Source organism: Danio aesculapii, chromosome 21 (genome assembly GCF_903798145.1).
Source record: "Danio aesculapii chromosome 21, fDanAes4.1, whole genome shotgun sequence".
Classification (NCBI taxonomy): domain Eukaryota; kingdom Metazoa; phylum Chordata; class Actinopteri; order Cypriniformes; family Danionidae; genus Danio; species Danio aesculapii.
In genome coordinates, this window is record NC_079455.1 from 33795211 (window position 1) to 33817366 (window position 22156).

The window sequence follows — 22156 nt, forward strand, 5'->3', positions numbered from 1 at the left end:
ATAATTGAAGCTCTTCTGAAACAGGCAAAATGATAATGATTCAGGATGCTGATCTGATTTCTAATTGAACAACTCTTCATTTTAACCTTGTTGTGCATTATTGATTTACTTCTTGAACAAAAATGAGGCCTGAAAGATGTTTCTAGCAGATCGAATCATATGTAGTTGTCAATCAGCTCCACCTTGAGGCTAAAAGTGGAAATGCTTCCATTAAAGAGAAGCTTCAAAAATGAAAAATGACTCTTTATTTGCTCTTAAGTGGTTCCAAACATTTGAGGTTTGTTTTGTTTTTTTAATTCTGTTTAACACAACAGAAGATATTTTGAGGAAAGCTAGGAAAAACCATGTATAGGAAAAAACAAATACTATGGAAGTCAATGGTTACAGGTTTCCAGTGTTCTTTCAAATATCTTCTGTTGTGTTCAACAGATAAATGAAGCACAAACAAGGACAAGTAAATGACAGATTTTCAGTTTTGAGTGAACTATCACTTTTAGCTAGTCATGGTATCCATATACAACGCACATTACACAATATGCACCACTAAACGAGTAGGAAATATTAAGTATTAGATCATTTCTGAACATTATCAGACTTTTGTGTTATGTTTCCCTAATTCATGCGCATTTTATGATCATTTCTTTTAGTACTGGATTAAAAAAAGTACACTACAGTCTGTGTGTCGAACAAGCGTAAACATATTTTGTTATATGAATAAATTATGATAAAAAAAGGTTGGAGATGCATTTATACTGAACTGTCTCTTTAAGAAAGCCATGATACAGAAACGTTCATGCATTAGAGCTTTTAAGAAAATAAATAAATACTAAATCTATGATGGCACAAACAGTTTATTTGAACAAAGCATGAAAGCCAGTTGCAGGATACATCTACATGTACATGAGCGGATGGCTAATGTAGTGTTTTTTGCATCAAACCACAAAGTATAAAGTTACTACTGGTTTCTCCAGCAGCTCTACAGACACACATCATATATACATTGTAGTCCTGAGCACTTAAAGGAGTCGCTCCTCCTAGAATGAAACTGTTTATATTTACTGACCCTCGTACCATTACGAATTCACATGGCTGACTTTCTATGGAAGAAAGAAAAAGGAGATATTTAGTGCAATGTTCAGGCTGCTCTTTTCCACAATGTGAAATGATGACAAGCATCTTAAAAGTACCTTGTAGTTCATATGTGCAATAAAAAGTACTTTGAAGTCATATGACATTGAGGTGTTTTTTTTAAATAAATACTGTAGCATTATGAGTTTCATGTGTCAAGAAAAAACTGACATATACAGGCTTTCGGTGAATACCTTGAATTTTGATATGTACCTCCCATAATATCTCTATTATTTTAGTATTATTATCTCTATTATTTTCACTATTATTTTTCATATACTATCACATTAGTTGATTTTGGAACAGCATGAACATTCTTCAAAATATCTATGTTTGCACTCCATAGAAAAAAAAAGAAAGTTTGGATTTTAAATTAATTTAGGGGTTTAAATAATAAAAAAAATCTATTTTAAGTCCTTTAAAAAGAAACTGTGAGCAGATGTGATTTAATATAAAAGAAAAGGCTTTGAGAATTCTCCAGAAAGCATAAATAGTGAGATGCGTGATGAAATTTCAGCACTTTTTCAGAGGTCCCGTGTAGTTATATTACAACAATACTGTCAGACCATAATCGAGAACTCGAGTAGTGTCTAAAAAACACCAAGAATGGTTTCATCCCAAAGCCTTTCCTCCTCTGTCCTGTTGTCTTCCTGACTGATCTTCTCCTTTCCCTTCTTCTTCTCTTTTTTGTGTTTCTGCTTGGCATCTTTGGACTCCTCAACATGTTCCTCGATCCTTTCTTCTTTGCTTTGCACTTCCACCTGTTGTTTCTCCATTACTTCCTCCTCTTTCCGTCTCTTTTCATGCTGTTCATCCGTGTGCCTCTTCCTCGATCTCCGTTTAATTCTGCTTTCCTCGTCTTCGCTAGAGCTTCTCCGTCTTCCCTCCTTGCATTTCTTATGTCCATCATCTTCTTTTCAACACTTCCTGTCCTCCTGTCTTCCTTCCGCCTCTTTTTCCTTTCGTTATCTCCTCCTTCCTCCTGCTCTCTCCTGCTCTTCCCTTGTTTCCTCGTCTTCCTCTTGCGTCTCCTTCGCTCTCTGCTGTCGTAACTGCTGCTGCTTTCGCTACTGCTGCTGGTATATGATGAGTCGTCGGAGAAAGAAGAGGAGCTAAAAGACTCCGGGCTTCTTCCTCTTTTATACTGCTGAGCTGTTATGAGAGGAGGATGAGAATGGGGGAGCATGTATCCTGGAGGATAGCTCGGGACAGGGCCTCTCATCCCAAAGCCAAACAGACTGATCTCGGATTGAAATGGTGGACGCCAGTGGGGTCGAGGGAAAGCTGGGGGTGGAAACCGTGGTATTATGTGACTAGGAGGAGGATGAGGGTTTTCTTCTGCTGTCTGTGGGTCTTCTGTTGGACTCTCATCCTCCTCAGCCTTGCTTGCATGACCTGCGGGGCCCTGTCCTGCTTTGGGATCCAGTCCACGGGCTTTCTGCACCTGAATGTAGTCAGCCAGCTCGTCCTGGAAGGAGTTGTACACTTTCTTCTGGGACTTGCACAGGTCAATAACTTTCTTCTCTCTAAGGGGAAAGACAAAAGAGTGAATTTCACTTATTTAAGTGGTTGATTTAAAAAAAATTGCATGTAAACTTGTGATATATTAAAGAGCCCATATTATACATGAAATAGGGTCATATTTAGGTTGTAGGGGTCTCCAACAACAGTCTAATATGCATGCAAGGTCATAAAACACTTTTATGGTCTTATAATCTGCATTTATTTTTACCTAATTATCCCAACGACTCCTATATGAATCGTTCAGCGATTCATTTGTTCCCAACCCCCTCCTCAGCGCGAAGCTAATCTGCGCTGATTGGACCGATGACAGCCTGCTGCGATTGGTCGACAGTGACAGGCTTCAGCGCGAGACAGAGTGAAATGCCCAGCTGCTAATTAACTATATAAAAGTAGTCACAGTGCACACACGCTTCATAGTGTAAGGCTTTTTTCACACACACACACAACCCTCCTCAGAAGAACTGGGGAGATCGACGCGAGTCTCTCTCTCTCCCTCTCCCTCTCTCACACACACACACACACAACGCTCCTCAGAAGAACTAGGGAAAGCGACGCGAGTCTCTCTCTCTCTCTCTCTCTCACACACACACACACACACACACACACACAAAACGCTCCTCAGAAAAACTAGGGAAAGCGACGCGAGTCTCTCTCTCTCTCTCTCACACACACACACACACACAACGCTCCTCAGAAGAACTAGGGAAAGCGACGCGAGTCTCTCTCTCTCTCTCTCTCTCTCTCTCACACACACACACACACACACACACACAACGCTCCTCAGAAGAACTAGGGAAAGCGACGCGAGTCTCTCTCTCTCTCTCTCTCTCTCTCTCTCTCTCACACACACACACACACACACACACACACACACACACACAATGCTCCTCAGAAGAACTAGGGAAAGTGACACGAGTCTCCTAGCTTATGATCGATCGCCATAGCAACGACAAACGGCAGTGGAACGCGAGCTCACAAAAGCCTTTAACGTTAAATCCGTAAACAAAGCGGCACGCGTCGCGTTTTTAACGTGGCTTACATGTGATAAGAGAATATAAAGAGTAACCGCGTGTACTGTACCAGGTTAACAACTCATCTTTGGGTAGAGACTGTCAATATTATCCATCTGAGCACAGCGTGACTTCATTCGACCGGCGGCGTCTGTGTGTGTGTGTGTGTCTAGTGTTTTTTCTGTGTTAGTGGGCCTGGTTTGCGCGCGTAACTACTGGCGAGGCTTGTGTTTCGTGGCTGCGTCATCGCGAAACACCTAATGACTCGTTATGAAGACGACTCGTTTGAAGCACTATGAGTCGACTCTTTTATAGATGAATCAATAGTTTTAAACACTGTACACTTACAGATTTAAGCCTTAGCTGGATATTTCACTTCACTTAGAGCTGTGTTACACACTACATGGAAGGGCATTTTCAAAAACCCATAATATGGGCTCTTTAATATGGCCTAACAGGGTTTTCCACTATAAACCAAATATCAAATTCCTTAACCTTTCCCTGACTTTCACTGAAAAGGTTGAATTTCCTTGTCCTGTAGGCTTTTTACTTCATTGCTGCATGGAGGGCGCCATATAGACCAGCGCCTTCCGGTAGGGTGCTTAGAACTTCCGTTAAGAATTGTCATCAGCCAGAGCAGTGTTTCTCAACTGGTTGTCAATACTGTTTTCAGTGGCTTACGGAGTGTTTTTGTGATGCAAAACTTTTTGAAAGAAAGACGTGTGATAAAGCTGTTATGCTTCTGTCAGATGCATTCAAGTGTGAGAAAAAAATGCCCTCCGAATTCAGTGTCTGCCGTCTGATCAGATGCTGAAATATAGCATCAGTGTTCCTGACCCGTTATAACGTACTCTGCGGCTCTTCAATGCAAACACACACACACACACACACACACACACACACACACAAAAATACCTCACTGCATTATACAGCGCAAACCATATTACTAGCATGAAACTAGCAGGTATGTAAGCCATGCAATTTCCAAAAATGACCAATATAAATATGTGACTGATATGCTGGCTGATTTGCGTGTTGATTCTAATTGAGAGCAGTTATGTTTCATTTACTTGGTTTGTGTTGTATAGTATTTACCATGATATGTGTTTTTCTGTCTTTTCAAAATGCCACTTTATTTTCACTTTGTGACACTTTTAGTTAATATGTTAGTGGGACAGCACAGGCTACATGTGTGTGTGTGTGTCAAACATTTTGGTGAATTACATTTGTTTGGGTTGGTTATATATTTGAAAGAGAAAATGTTGACTTTAGCGATGACGAAGATCCATTTAAATGGCAGAAGAATGGGAAAAATGCCTCACAGCAGTTGTTTTCCATCCCATTACATAGCATTTTTTGAATTATCAGTCCAGGAGGTAGCGCTGATCGACAACAGTTTTAGTTTAAAACCGTTAAAAGCTAGTAAAATAGATTAAAACTATCATTTCAAAGCTGTCCGAATGGGACTCTTTACACGCATCAGCTGCCGACCGGAAGTTTTTAGCATCCTCTTTGCGCATACACACAAAGCATAATGGGTAATTTAGCTTTCTAAGAAAAAGGTCTACAATCATCAGAAAAACAAGCTGCTGTTGAGCTTTGACCAATTTTAAAATGGTTTTAGCTTAGATATAATTTTGCCTAACTTTAAAGGAACACTCCACCTTTTATTTTTGAAAAAGGCTCATTTTAATAACACAGCGGAATGAACCACCAACTTATCCAGCACATGTTTTACGCAGCGGATGCCCTTCCAGCTGCAACCCATCTCTGTGAAACATTCATACACACTCACTCACACTCATACACTACGGACAGTTTAGCCCGCCCAATTCACCTGCACCGCATGTCTTTGGACTGTGGGGGAAACCAGAGCACCCGGAGGACACCCATGCGAACGCAGGGAGAACATGCAAACTCCACACAGAAATGCCAACTGACCCAGCCGAGGCTTGAACCAGCGACCTTCTTGCTTAGCATAGTTATATATAAGGAAAATGAAAAATGACTTTCTAGGTCAATATTGCTGGGAACTATACTCAAAAATGGTTCAATTACATTTTGACCAAAAAAACCCCAAACAAAACCAAACAAATCCAGACACTTCATGACTTAACGAATAAGATTTACTTAATTTAATTCGTACTTTATAATATTTAAAAAAGCTCATTCTTATGCAAAATTTGTTACCGGACAATATTTATCTATAATCTAAAGAGATTCATGTTTGTTTATTTATTGCCACATCAGCAACTTAGTGGATCATTTCATAAATAAATCAGATCCTAGATATTACAAAAAAATGATCCTAGCGCCAGTAACCAAAAAGCCATCAAATATGGTTTTGTCTGTCTTAGCCCATGCAAAAAAAGCACATAAAATTACACATTTTTTAAACATTTAACCTCTTCCTCCCGCCCCCAAAGCATCCATAAAATCAGTTATACAGGTAAAGATGTTGTCACTACAATAAAAATGTAAATAATGAAAAAAGCCATTAAATGAAAAACCAGACAGTGATGTCACTCACTTAATGAGGTGTTTGTTTCCCTGCATGTGTGATTGGTACATCTCTATTGAGCTGAGTGTCAGACAGCAAATTGGGCAAGTCAGAGAGCTCGCTGTATAAAAAAAAACAGAAAAACAAAGCAGTACAAAAATGACATTAAAATATTAAATAAAAAAATAAATACTGCAGTACATTTTCTATAATTCATAGAATAATATTTAATATAATGAATAATAATTAATTAAATAAATCAGTGTAGTTTTGCATCTTCATTTACCTTGTTCTGACTTCTCCCCCATCTGGTCCAGCATCTCCTGTCGGGCCTGGTTTCTTTGATGCTTTCGGCCACTGTAGTGCTGCTGAGCAACCAAAGGGTTGTTAAAGGATGCACTACACAGTGGACAGTACTTGTTAGGGTCACTAAGGTCGACTCCTTGATCGGCCAAACCAGAAATGTCCTTTTGCTCCTGAGTAACCTGATTCTGCACAGGAACCTCAGATGGGATGGCAATAGGAGCTGTGGGTTCTGTGACAGGTGCTGAAAGTACTGAAAATATTAACGATTGTTAATGAAAGAATGGTGAAGAGTCCTTAACCAGATTCTAGTGTGAACTGTCTTACCTCTAGGTGGCGGAACATTGTTTCTTCTCATGTTCTTGGCATGAACTTTGCCCTCATAGTGTGACTTTGCCACAGTGGGGGAACTGAACACCATACTGCACATCTCACAGAATTTTTCTGCCGACAGACCTATCTGAAAAAAAAAACATATGTAAACAATAAATACATGTAGCAAATACAATTGAAATAAAAAATGATTAGCTCTCTGAATATAATATTAATATAACATTTTTCAAAAATATTTTAAAATATTTACCAAGTATTGTTTAATGAAGGGGAGTTTTTTTAACATGATGGTTTTAATGACTAATTTAGTTTATTTAAGATTTGACAAGACAGGATGTTTCTAAATATCCTTAGAAAAATGCATCAAACACACACACACACTCCAAGGCACTATTTGATATTGGGGTGTAACGGATCACGCTTGATCCGTGATTTGTACAGATCACAACCCACAGTTCGGAATAAACGTAGGCCACAAATTAACACTTTTTTTTACTGGTAGATTAATCCTAAATTTGTAACGATCACAGAGAGATCTTGTCTCGCGTCATTCAGATCACATGTATGAAAACATTTAGGCTGTCCTGTAAAATAGAAGAAGTTGTGGTAGGTTATTCGGGATGTGGTGTTTTTTTTAGGTTATTAAAGGTGTTTTCTTTCACTACTTGTTTAGCCTGAATCAATGCATTCAGTGTAACTGCACGAATAATCATTAAAAGATCGGGATCTCAACACCCACGCAACATAAACTATAAATGATGGTGATTTGTATATGTTTATTAATCCTTCAAATCGCTGCATTCAAATCTGAAAACGCAAATATCAAAAGATTCAGTCTTTAGTGTTTTGAGTTAGTTATAAAGTTACAAACAGTCAAACAGAAGTACTGGGATAACAGTGTATAGTTTAAATAAAACCACTGATGTTTATGGTAAAGATTAAAATCACCATCAAGTGTATTTAACGACGCTCAAAAATGAAAGTTGTAGGCAGCAATTGCATTCTTTAACCAATAGGTGGTGACAACCAGCCATCAAAAAATATGCTACTGAATAATTCTTCAAAAATGGTACATCTAGCAATGAAACATGAAGATTTATGAGTGAATAACTGAATCATTTATTGAAAATGAGACTAAAAATAATCACAAATTATAATGTTAGATTTATATATTTCGCATCATCTGCAACAGTAGTAGTAATTAATTTTTATACAGTACAGAATATTTTATTATTTTTTTTATTCATCTGATTATTTCTCCATTTTATTTTCATTAAAATTACAGGTTCAAGTTCTGTTTGTTAAAACCAAAAGTGTCAAGCAAATTTCATTTGTCTCTTCCCCTTTCTAGCTGATCCGAAAAATGGTTCGATGAATGACTCAAAAACCGTAATGTGATCTAAACCATGAGATTTGTGATCCGTTACACCACTATTTGATATAATATAATTATATAATACACAGACAAAAAACTAATATACAAGAATAATATGCAGACAAAATTCAAATAAAAACATAAAATATCTATAAGTTATCTATACAACAATAAGAGCATGAGGAATAAAGGAGAGTTAAAGGATAAAACTAATTTCTTTTGTCTCTGCCTTGAAGACAGTTTAAAATGTTTTTCTAGCTATTTTGCAAGATACTAGTAATCAGCCTAAAGTTCAATTTTTAAAGGCTTAACTAGATTAATTAGGTTACCTAGACTGTACCCAATCAAAAAATCCAGAAGAAAACAAACTAAAAATACTGTCAAAATTTAATTTCTCGATTAAATATCATTTAATCACACAATAATTTCACAGGAGGGCTAATCATTTTGGCTTCAAACGTACATTTAGGATTCATTTATTACATACCAAAAGGCCTTCACTTTCTTGTCTCTGTTTATTCATTTTATCTTTCTTGTTCAGGTACATCCTGACTCTCTGTGCATGCTTTTTCCCCTGTATAGACAGAAACAAGCGTTTTAAATATGACTGTAGCCTTTTTGAGGAATTATTTTTGAGACTGTTGCCTGCATGAAAAAAAATCTTGAAACACTCATGAAGCGAATTCACAAACCTCGTAATGGGAAACTCTCTGAGAATCGTGGATCAGGGATGCTTCACACACATGACAGAAGTTATCTGTCAACAGGCCCTTAAGAAGATCATCATCAATCTGAGTCCCTAAAGGACAATCAAATAGCAAAAGTGAAAGAAATACACAAATTTAAATAGCTATGCCTGAAAGAGTCTTAACATAATTATGGATATTTGTAGAATGACTGATGTGGTTTGTGTGGATGGGATCTCATTAGCACTTTTTTATAAATCAGATTTTCATGAAGCATGACATTTATGATACTGTTATGATGATAATGAGAAATGAAAGCTACTGTACAGTATGAATTAGAAAAATAAGTATAATTGCCCAAATTGTGCATTAAAAAATTTAAGAATAAGCAGAAAGATTTGTTTTTTTGTGTGCATAAATTGTAGTACTAAATAAATGCAATACTAAAGTAGTTTCAAGTAGTTTGGTAAGAAATTCGTTATACTTGTGTATAATACATAACAGCCAAAGTATAGGCAAATCATACTAATAATAGTGTGTAAGGTTTTTGATGTGCACGATTAGTGGTAGTCAGAATTAAAATACAATTAAAAAATCTTTCATAAAATTAATGATCCACTTATTTGTTAATGCCATGCCATATAACTGATATACATAACTTGAAATATATAATTAAAAACAAAATTAAAACTAATATTTTGGCATGTTACAACTGATTCTAAGCATCAAAACATTCAAACGTAAATACCAAATTATTAAAAGTGATATTTGAAAAAAAAAATACAAAATTTAAAATGATATGGTTCTGATATTGTGCATGCTTTTTTTGGAGGGGGATTATAAAATCAGAGTTCACAATTAGATATTCATAAATAAAATAGTGTCAGGTTATTGAAATATCGGTCAAACTTTATATATTTACATAATATAACGATATACAAAAACATAAAACTGATCAAATTCACTCAGTATGGCTGTTCATGAACGTGTCATTGTACTGTCACTTCAAACAACAGTCACAAATATTGCACATTTTTTGTGAAACAAAAACACTAAATTAGAATTTATATGTATGTTTGTACTACTAGCAAATATATCAACCCAATGATTAATATAAGAGTAGTTATAGAAAAATAATTACAAATAAACTACTTAAAACGCAATAAAATGACAAAAGGAGATGTACTTTCCAAATTAATGACGACGAAGTATATCACGAGGCTGGAAATACATTAGCCAACGTTACCTGACTAGTTTAAGCGTCGAGTTAATAAATTTACACGGTTGTATGATCCATTAAACCCTTGTTTTGTGCCTTATCGTGTTCTTTTCATTCAATACGCGATGAAAATCTACTTAAAAACGAAAGAGTTTCTTTTCAAATGGGATTTTTTTGTGGTGGTTGTTTAAGCTGAACGATGGGTAACAATATTTAGCCTAGCTTAGCTTGTTGGCTCGCTAAGCTTTATTACCACCCATGAATCCATCTCAAACAACTCAGACACAAACACTCGATGCAAACAAACTCCATATGACTGCATTTTGAAGTTTTGAAGGGTTTCAACTGAAAGACTCACCTTCAACCTGAGAAATATTGGTGTTAGTGTTTTGTACTATTTCTGGATTTATATCGTCTGTATTTTTGATATGGTCTGTTTCCGCACACTGCGGAGAACACGATACACTAGCTTCGAGCTCGGACATTTTTAACCTGGATATAAATACAAATTGAAGCAGATTAGTCTATGTGCCACTGAGCTCTACATATTAATGGCTGATATGATAGTGGGAAATGCGCATGCGCAGAAGGGTCACATTTCTTTACGTGCCACCCACTGAATTGAGCACTCGCTTACTGCCACCACCTGGTAGTGTTATGCAATTATCATAAATAAATAAACAAATAAGTAGCATATTTTCTTACCAAATGGATCATGATTCACCATGTATTATGAAATGAGTCCGCAAATATTAAAACAATAAATAAAAAAGCATACAACGTACAAATGAAGATGATTACTAACAAAGCAGGGCAGTAAGGGCTATAGATTTTTAGGGCACACACATAAAATACAAAATAACCGATATGCTGCTCTGTATAACAACGTTTCAGATATGTAGGCTGTTCTGCCTCAGTCTATGTCTGCATGTGACAGTCTCTAGCATAACTCATTATCAACATGTATGAGATGACCAATCGGATCAAAGTAGGCGGAGCTGTACAGAGTATAAAAGTACACGACCGACTACGCTCGTGTTTGTTTCAAACGGTGAGAAAAGCGAGGTAAGGTTGTTGTCGCTAAATATTTAATATCTGACCACTGTTTTTTTCAATACAAATGTTAAACTCTAGTGATAAACACTACTCTAAAACTAATATTTTGGCACGTTACAACTGATTCTAAGCATCAAAACATTCAAATGTAAATACTGAATTATTAAAAGTGATATATAATATATAAAAATATATATAATTAAAAAGAATTAAAACTAAGTTAAAACAGAAAAGGTTCAGTTCACATTTGTTTTAGTGCTTTACTCCATATTTCTAACAAAGATAACTGCTGGCTCATGAAGCAATGCAATGGAGTAAAATGTGATTCTATCAGTGTCAGAATCATAAGTAGCAGCTAAACCTTAGTCTACCTTTACAGCAAATAAAATATTTCTAAATGAAGTACTTTCCCAAGGTGATGGGTCGCATCTGGAAGGGCATCCGTTGCGTAAAACATGCTGGATAAGTTGGTGGTTCATTCCACTGTGGCGACCCCAGATTAATAAAGAGACTAAGCCAAAAAGAAATTGGATGAATAAATGAAGTACAAGAAAGAAAAAAATGCCACATGTTTGGTTTTGTTCATAAGTTTATAGGTAATCCTGATTTTTAATTCATTTCAGTTGGTGAATTAGTAACAGTATATTTTTCCATCAGTCTGAGAAATGGGTGATCCGCCATGCATTTTACATTAACAGAACACATTTAAACTAGCAAATAAATAAAAAAACACAAAACTACAGTGAATCAGAGATCCTCATAAAAAACCTGCATAATTCATTGAATAAGGTTTATATGTGTATCACACAAGATGACAAAGACATTTGCTGTAATTTGTCAAAATGAACTACAAAGTTAGCACAAAACAATACTGTGATGGTATCACATGGAATAACCATATCAAAGGATTATCATATTAAGATATTGGAGCACTTAATCATTTCTTCTCACAAATTTCATTTCATATGTTTATAACCATTTGTCAAAAACAGAAAACAAATGTATTTGTTAAATTAGAATATTATAAGAGATGTAAATGGATTATTCATGTAAAGAAAAAAAGATATTGCTTAAGTTGAATAGGGAATGTTATAAGACATGTGTTAGGAAACTGTGTTATGAGACGTCTCCTTTACTTTTTCTCCTCTGGATCACTAGGAGAATCATGTAACAGAAGGTGGCAGTGAGGAGGATGGATATGAGAAACATCAAACCAGTCCATGCAGCAGGACACAAACCCTTCCGGATCGCCGCAGATTCTTCTGGAAGAAGACTGCTCACACTGAGTATATAACCCAGAGCCCAGCCAACAGACGCCTCACCTGCCTGTCACATGGTAGAGATTGAAAGTGTGTTTTTGTTAATTTCCACTCTGCAAATTAACACAATTGACATGTTTTACATTTTATCTTTTTAACTGGAAAAATGACATAGCAGTTAAAGGGATTTTGTGGTGAGGATGATATTGAAAAAACATACCTTTTTCTGAAAAGCTATATTTCGGAAAGAATTCTCATCAAAGTTATAACCCCTAAGCATTAGTACTTGTATATACACCGCAACTGCACAATAATCCTTCAAGTATTTTTTCAAGTCAGGAGCTTTCATGGTCATCTGTAATAAACAGAAGACATAAATTTATAGTAACACTTTAATATAGGGACCAATTCTCACTATTAACTAGTGGCTTAGGTTTATTATTAAGGAATAGGCTGTTTATCAGTACTTAAAATGCACATTCTGCACCATCTTATTCTACATCCACAATCCTACCAATACCTACCAATTACTAATGTAATATTAATAAGCAGCAATTTTGTAGTTTATTGGGGTAAAAGTTTAATGGTTTGATAATAGCATGAATTCATTCATTAATTTTCCTTCGGGTTAGTCTCAGTTTCAGAGGGCGTCACAGTGAAATAAACCGGCATATATTCCGACATTTGTTTTACACAGTGGATGCCCTTCCAGCCTTAACCCAGCTTAGTCCCATTATTAATATGGGGTTTGCTACAGCGGGATGAACCGCCAACTTATCCAACATATGACAGTGCTAACCACTGAGTCACCATGTTGCCAATTAATAGCATAAATTATACGTTAAAATAAAGTGTGACCGAATGTATAAACTTACAGGACTTTAGATGATGTATTACAAAAGCCAATGTCATAAAATCAACATAAATAAGAAAGTGTATTAATTAATGAATTAAACCTCTGCTAGGGTCATATTACACACAGCTTGTGTAGCCTCCTCTAGCTGTGCAGATGTGCTGATCTTCATCCCTGTGCTTTGCTGGAGAAAGCTGTGAGTGAAGAAATATGCAGAGAAGGCCTGAAGGAAAGAGAAATCGTGTTAAATTGTGTTCTGTTAAAGTCCATTAAGGCCATTTGTATGCCCCTCACCATGAAGCCTCCACTGATGTTTGGTTGGAAAACTCCATTAAAGGCACACTGAGAAAAAGAGCAGGATTTGAAAGAAAATATTTTGAAGTGTTGCCAAGGCAGCTTTGGTAGTCACCGGTGCCTTGCACTGTGATGTGAGAATGAGGGTTGTAAGGTTTGGGTCTCCATGACACTGTGCAAGGCGAGTCAAACACTTCCTTCAGTCTGAAGGAATTAATGAAGTCAGATGGGTAGCAGGGATGGTCCATTTTACCAGTATAATCCTGTGACTGAAATGAAACATTTTAGACTTAAATGTTGTTTGCCAATAATAAATAAAATGTATACATTTAAAAAGTCTATAAAGACCCATCAGCCACTTTTTTTAAAGAGATGGTTCACAAAAAAAAAAATATCTGAATAATTTATTCTCCTTCGTGTCATTTTAAATCTTCGAGTTTCTTTTGTTGAACTAAAGAGGGAATTTTAAAGAATATTATTTGCTGGGACCCATTGACTTCCATAGTTTAAAAAACATTACAATGGAAGTCAATGGGCATCTTTTGTGTTCAATAGAAAAAAAAAACTCGAACACAAATAGATTGTGAAGGGTGAGTAAATGGCAGAATTTTTTATTTTTTGGAGACTATCCCTTTAACAATGCCATTTAATAAATTTCCATTAAGCCATCCACATGCCAGCAACTCAATGCATTAGGCATGTAGGTATGATCAAACTGAGCAAGAAGAAGAAAAGATGGAACATGGCATGGTTGTTGGTGCCAAACAAGCTAATAGAAGTATTACAGAAATGCTGGTTTTTAGGGTTCACAGAACAAGGTTTGAAAAAGACTAAATGTCCAGTTCTGTTATGCATAAATGCCTTGTTGATGCCAGAGGTCTGACAAGAATAAGCAGATTGGTTTAAGCTGATAGAAAGGAAATGGTAGCTTAAATCACCACTCATCACAACCAAAGTCTGCAGAAGTGCATTGCAGAATGCACATCAAATCACATTTTGAAGCAGATGAACTGCAGTACAAGAAGAGACACAGGTGATCCATCCCACTGTCAGCTAAGAACTGAAATCTGAAATTTTGCAGTCTCTGCAAAATGGAACATTAGTAGATTAGAAAAGGGCTGCATGATACTTTTAGATTTTTTTTCTGCGACGTTCAGATGGTAGGGTCAGATATATGAAAGCATGGATCAACATTTCAGTGTGACGGTGAAAGTGTAACCAGTTTTTGACACACTTAGGCCCAATCCCAATTCTATTTTTGTACCCCTACCCCTTCCCCTTGGCTGAGTGTATAGGGGAAGGGCTTCAAAATTGACCCCTGAGAATTGGGACAGCACTACAGCACCTGCGCACGTCATCATATGTCATCGCGATCTCTTGCTTCATGTGAGATCAGATGATCGTGACTGCTGTAGTTATTACAGTTGTGCTATTTTTTTGGTATTTATCTTCAGGAAATCACTGAAGGCATATATTATGTTACCGTAACGATCTAAAGTGGCAATAATATCATAACTGTACTGTGTATTTACATAGTGGCCACATTTATCTATGCAAACACACAAACACAACATTAACATTATACCAGACACTGTAAGAAGCTCATTCTCAGCCACCAGACTTTTCTGACAGGGTATTCGAATGTCAGAATGTTGTGGAACTGCTGTACAGGAGTACAGGTGTTTTTTTTTTTTTTGTTTTTTTTTTTTTGTTTTTTTTTTAAAGCATGACGGTAAAACATGAACGCGGTTATGAATATATTAAAACATGTTTGTTTATCGTAAAAAAAAAATCATAATAATGACAAAAATACTCATTTGTGCATCTCCTTACTTCCGGGTGCAGAGATCCTGCTGTTGTGGCAGGTGTATTCTGGGAAATTTTCTTGCTCCTTGGTTTTGAGTGTGGTCCTGAAAAATCTTTGTTCGAAGGGCTATTCACCCCTTCTCTTTAGCCATACGCCTTCAAGCTAAAGAGAATTGGGACAACCCTACCCCTTGGCATGCACTCGCAAAACGAGGGGAAGGTCTAAGGCAGGCATGTCCAAGCTCGGTCCTGGAGGGCCGGTGTCCTGCAAAGTTTAGTTCCAACCCCAATCAGACACACCTGGGCTAGCTAATCAAGCACTTACTAGGCTTTCTAGAAACATCCGTGCAGGTGTGTTGAGGCAAGTTGGAGCTAAAATCTGCAGGACACCGGCCCTCCAGGACCGAGTTTGGACACCCCTGGTCTAAGGGGTAAAATTGGGATTGGGCCTTAGGGTCTGCTAGTTCCAATGAAGCGTTGTTAAAGCCCACGTCAAATAAAAGTTGCTCAGACTTTTATTTCACTATGTTGATGTACTTCTAACTGAAACAGAATATTGAGTAGGGGCAGGGCTTTTTGCACATCATTCTCTTGTAGCAAACTAACAATAAGAGGGGTAAGGTTAATAATTTTGTAGCTGAAGACGTCAAACTAATGTCATCAGAGAAGGACCACCAATCCAAATGCAGAATGTTTAGATATTGATTACCAAAACATACTTTTTTTTTCAGCTGATTAACTTGCGCAGATTAATTATGCTCCTAAAAAAAAAATAACAACGTGCACTAGTAAAATAAACATGGTCAATTTTGATTTCACGCATACTTTAAAAATGTCCATCTCTTTGACTATTGTGCACACCTTATGATGTCTAATTTCAGCTAAATAAAACACTTAAACAATCTCATACTGGATTCTTGAACATCTCAATGCAACAGAGCACCTTTGCGATGTGGTGAAGATTTGCATCATGGATGTACGGAGTGATGCTATTATGCTAATATTAAACAAACTATCTAAGAAATGTTTCCAAAATCGTCCAGAGTCTATCAAGAAGAATTAGGGCAGTTCTGAATGCAAAAGACATAGTAGCTAAGTGTACCTAATAAAGTGGCTGGTGAGTGTATATACATTTTGGTATCATTTGATTTGTGATGGATCATATCATACTGTAATCAAGAAGGCCAGGATCATACGTAGAGCCTCTTCTTTACCATAACATAGGTAACTGCGTGTAGAGGGAATACTCATGTCCATATAGGCGTAAGGTCATATGGTTCAACTCGCTCTCCACTCTCTCTGGGGTCTCGAAGGTGATCTGTGTGGATGCTCCACCTAAATCCAGCGCTCCAACTGTTTTTCTCCCGGAGTTAAGCCAACGGCCCACATAGCCATACTACAGTGTGGACATGAACAAACAGAAACAGAATATGGCCACTAGATGGCCCAGTGAGTTGTGAAATTTAACTTAGCAGTTGATGAGAATACAAATCAAAACACTGGCCTAATATTTTGATAAAAACAAATGACAATGCTTAAGGATAAATAACTTTGTTCAGTTTCACTTACAAGAAAAGACAGACATATTCTGAAAGTAGCCTACCTTTATAAAGTTTTCAAGGAGGTAGTTCACAGTGACCCAACCATAAACCCCTTCATCTTGACCACTTAAAATGACTGCTCCTCGAAAACTAAAGGGAAAGGACTTGATTGTTTCGTTGACCTCTTGAAGAACCTGAGATGCTTTGTCAGGATTGCTAAGTCTGAAAAAAGTAAAAGGCAAAGAAATGTAAACAATGGGCATTGGCAAATGGCATCCTGGCAGAAATGAGACTCCAAATAAAATATTTTTCAAAATTTGCAATTTTAGCAAACTATTTTAAAAGCAATAATAAACAATTATGCAAGGTGAGAGTTTTACATGCCCGGAAATATATCGCAAATAAATCAGGTTTACCCTTTAAATCTTAATTAAGCTTTGCATCTAAAACTGGACTGAAATATCTTAAAGAATATTATGCAGTCGGCCCAATAGCCTAGTGGTTAGTGCATTGACACATAACACTGCAGTCTTTACAGTGACCAGAGTTCGATTCCTGTCTCGAAGTCCTTTGCTGATCATTTTCCTCTCTCTTTGCTCCTCATACTTTCCTGTCAATAATCTCCACTGTTCTTTCCCATTAAAGGTGAAAAACTCCTAAAATATATATATTCTAAATGAATAATAATATGTAAATTAATGCTTTTTTTTATGTTCGCTTTAGATTACAGATGTCAAAGCCAGTTCCTGGAGGGCTGCAGCACTGCACAGCTTAATTCCAACCCTAAATCAACACACTTTCAAACAAGCCTGAATGACTCAATTAGTTTGATCAGGTGTGTTTAATTAGGGTTGCAACTAAAATATGCAGAGCTGCGGCCCTCCAGGAGCTGGCTTTGACACCTTTGCTTTTAGATGGTTTTGTTTATCTGTATATTAATCTCTCTGTAAATGAATAATATTTCAGCATTCATTTTTTGGCTACCACAAATCAATATGATGGTCGCTGTGTAGTTTTATTTATTCATTCATTCATTTTCTTTTCGGCTTAGTCCCTTTATTAGTCTGGGGAATGAACTTATCCAGCATATGTGTTTTACGCAGCGAATGCCCTTTCAGCCGCAACCTACACCCATACTGTACACTCATTTACACACATACACTACGGACAATTTAGCTTACCCAATTCACCTGTACCACATGTCTTTGGACTTGTGGGGGAAACTGGAGCACCCAGAGGAAACCCACGCAAACGCAGGGAGAACATGCAAACTCCACACAGAAATGCCAACTGACCCAGCCGAGGTTCGAACCTGTAACATTCTTACTGTGAAGCCACAGAACTACCTACTGGGCCACCGCGTTGCCCCAATGTGTAGTTTAAACCATTCAAATATCACAATTGGAACACACACACTCACTTCAGAAGTCTCATGCCAGCAGTAGCTCCGAGGTACACTGGGGTGAGGTGATGTCTATGTGGGGGAATGTCCAGCACGGCCTGCTTCAAGCACACCTCCAGGCTGCGTCCTGCTGCTCCTCGCTGACCTGCATAACCAGATATTCCTCCTCCTATCATACATAACACATAACAATAATAATCATATTTATTTAATTAATGCTTAAAGCAAATGCTTTTTTCTGACCAAATCAAAAGATTGGATGAACATTTGCAGTCCACAAAACACGTTTATGATACTATTTATTTAGTTATATTTAGACACCTTTAATTATTGCTTGCTGATAGAATGTGAAGAGACTTGTATAACAAGAATTGCTAAACAAAAATGTCCAGCTAGCTTTAAAAACACATACAAGAAAATACCTTTTCTTTTTAAGTGCTGCCTTTTAAAAACAACTTTACATTTTAGTAAGTATTTATATGCAAATTAGTGTATTTTTTTGATTTTGCATTTTGTGATTTTGTTTAATTATATGAAAAAACTGTAACATGTTACAATACGGGATATGCATTGAAAGTTAGTTAATGTATTTACCACCATGATCTAATAATGAACAATACTTGTACAGCATTCATTAATCATAGTTAAATACTTGCACATTATTATTTGCAAATTATTATTTGTGTTTAACACAAGAACTAACAATGAACAACTGTACTTTCATTAGCTATGTTAACAAACATGAATAAATACTGAAATGTGTTGTTAGTAGTTACATCAACAAACATGTACGTTGTCCAGAATTGTGAAGTGTTACTGTAAAATCTCTACCACTAGTCTGCATGAATATTCATGCTATTCAGCAAATCCACTGACCTTTTACATGACACTCGCTGTGTTGGGTGACCACCCCTGTGCCATTTAACTTGTCTGCAGGCCATTTGTAGACGTACAAGGCTGTGTGTGATGACCCAGCGTCCAGCACAATCCCATACTGCAAAGAGAGACAAAACAAAAAGATGTGAAACTCCATGTTCAGTTTGTTTTTTTATAATATGCTTTTTTTTTTTTATATCTCTAACAAAGCTAAAATCATAAAACACCCATTATAACAAACATAAAAGTTCTGACTGGGATTTATTGGCAGAAACCTCTGTGTGTTATCACATTTTTTTGGATAATGAACATATTTCTAGAACAATAACTTCTTTGATCCTGTACATGCTGTGTTTCCGTGTGGTGTCGCGCAGTTATTTGCCCACAGCTCCCTGAGGTTTGCATGTACCTGTTGCTCGATGACACTCATGGAGATTAAATTCCCAGAAGAATCTGATATAACAAAGTAGTCTGCACCTACATTTGTTCTGGCTTCATGGTAGGAACAAAATGGCTTCATGTTTACCTTTTGAAGGCTCACATCTCTATGGCTACAAATATACACTGAAAAAATTCAGGACTCCACACAATTCATTCATGTTGTCCCAACGAAAACCAATGGGGTATATGCAGATGGATTATTTAATTTCAGCCAGCCAGTCTTACTTCTTCTGGTGAACTGTCTTTCCATTATAAAATTGCCATGTTTTCTTTAAAAAAATCAGTGATGTTCACTACCTGATACAATATAAAGTGGGTCTCAGACCAGGCAAGAAGCATTGCAATAAATTCCATTCCCCCCTGTCAAATCTTTAAAATATGACCGTTTATTTTACCCCAATGTGTTTACCTGCTGATCCTGACGGTCTTTCATCTCACAACTAAATGAATGCTGAAGTCTGTTTAACTGAATGTGTTTTAATTTCATTACAACATCAATGCTGTAAAAAGAACCTTATGAAACTGAAGATAGTCATTTTAAGCTTTCACCAGAAGTTTATCATTGGCTGTAAATACACTTGCCGTGCATAGCCCATAGCCCATGAAGTTAAGTTAATTTCTTATGACAAATTTAAGTAATAATAACAATTCCTTACATTTATATAGTGCTTTTCTGGACACTCAAAACACTTTTTACACATTTATGGGGGAATCTCCTCATTCACCATCAGTGTGCATCAGCATCATCCACCTGGGTGATGCGATGGCAGCCATATTGCACCAAACCGCACACCACACACCAGCTGGTTGGTAGCGAGGAGACCGTGATTAAGTCAATTATGATATGGGGATGATTAGAAGGCCATGATGGACAGAGAGGGCAAATTTGGCAAGGAGGGCGGGTTAAACCCCTACTTTTTTTTTTTTTTTTTTGAAGGACATCTTGGGATTTATGACCACATAGAGTCAAGACCTCAGATTAATGTCTCATCCTAAAGACGGCGCTCACTGAGTAGTATCAAAATACTGGGGCATTAGAACCCACACAGACCGCAGGTTGAGAGCCCCCTGCTGGTCTCACTAATGGCACTTCCGGCAGCAACCTAGCTTTCCCATGTGATCTCCCATCCAAGTGGATTGAACATAAAGTGATTACAGTATGTTGTCCCCCCACCAAAAAAAAAAAAAAAATTTAAATAAATAATTCTCTGGAATTGAAGAAGTAGTTTGAACAATATTTTTTGAGTTTAGTGGATATAATGCAAAAACAAAAGGTCATTTTTACTTGTGGTTCAAGATGTGGCCTTCATTCATTTATTGATTTGTAATATAATTTTTTTTTATATATAACTTTTTAAATAATAATTTTTAAAGAAAACCTCTATTTTACTGCTGAAATATTAAAGAAATATATATTAAACATGTATAAAGGCAGAGTGAAAATGTTTGCCAAAAGATGTGTAGGTAAATTAGGTTGGCACCCTAAACTGGATTAAAATACCTTGCAATAAAACATGCATATTCATGATCAGCTTGTACCAAGGCTCACAAATGGAACAAAAGGACTTTATTTGTGTTTTATTTTGTAAAAGCTAATTTCCCCAATATATTTTTATCCAAAATATAAATTGTATTTGCTAAATTTGCCAAATTCTTTTATTAGTTCTGTTGTTGTTTATTGACCTCGAAATGCGAAATATATGAAGAGTTTAAGGGATGAGTGAATGTGAAAATATATATGAAAGTATATGCAGTACATGTTACAGTAAATACCATTATAAATTACGTTTATTAAAATACCCGTGCAGAATGTTAAGCCTACTATAAAATATTTTGTGATCATACATTGTTTCCAGGATTTCAATTCCTCTACCAAAACAGCCCAATTATGCCTTCCACTAATCAAGATACACTGACTAAAATGTGAGCATATCAAAAAGAAAAAAAGAAAGTAATACTTACCATGTACTGAGCAGGCTCTCTTATTTCATGTACAGATACAGTCAGGAGCAAAATAGACACAATTCCGAATAGAAGGAGCGATCCGGAGGCAACAAACTTAACAAACAGTTTATCCATCAGTAGAGTTGGGGTCTGCCTGCTCTAATTCGGATGGCGCAGGAGAAAGGAAAACTTCCGCCCACTCCGCTTTTTCATTCATTAACCTCTCTTGTACAAAAAAACCCCACTAATAGAAAACGGTAGCTGCAGCATATCATCAAAGAGCAATTTATTTTTTATAGTTCGACTGATTGTAACAAAAATCCCTTGAAATGCATGTACAGATTTATATTTTTAATGTTGCAAATATTTTATTGTTATAAATAATGTTAAATAATGGGAAATACCTGGAAATATTAACTGAAAATAAAATAAAATATATTATAATAAAATATAATATGGGCGGTGCGGTTGCGGAGTGGGTAGTGCTGTCGCCTCATAGCAAGAGGGTTGCTGGTTCGAGTCCTGGCTGGGTCAGTTGGCATTTCTGTGTAGAGTTTGCATGTTCTTCCATTGTTTGCATGGGTTTCCTTTAGGTGCTTCGGTTTC

General features: G+C 36.6%; 2 protein-coding genes across 2 annotated transcripts; both read right to left on the reverse strand.

Moving 5' to 3' along the window:
- Positions 1-1206: 1206 nt before the first annotated feature.
- Positions 1207-10634, reverse strand: zmat1 (zinc finger matrin-type 1). Its single transcript, XM_056447101.1, is given in 8 exon segments — positions 1207-2047; positions 2050-2654; positions 6193-6283; positions 6449-6718; positions 6793-6925; positions 8661-8747; positions 8866-8972; positions 10437-10634. Coding segments are annotated over 8 exon segments (1749 nt in total). The 5' UTR covers positions 10564-10634; the 3' UTR covers positions 1207-1718.
- Positions 10635-12171: 1537 nt separating this feature from the next.
- entpd2b (ectonucleoside triphosphate diphosphohydrolase 2b) lies at positions 12172-21693 on the reverse strand. The gene is given in 11 exon segments (XM_056445685.1): positions 12172-12460; positions 12614-12748; positions 13350-13469; positions 13541-13626; positions 13629-13809; positions 16517-16577; positions 16579-16742; positions 16950-17109; positions 18308-18458; positions 19166-19283; positions 21569-21693. Coding segments are annotated over 11 exon segments (1503 nt in total). The 5' UTR covers positions 21686-21693; the 3' UTR covers positions 12172-12250.
- Positions 21694-22156: the final 463 nt, after the last annotated feature.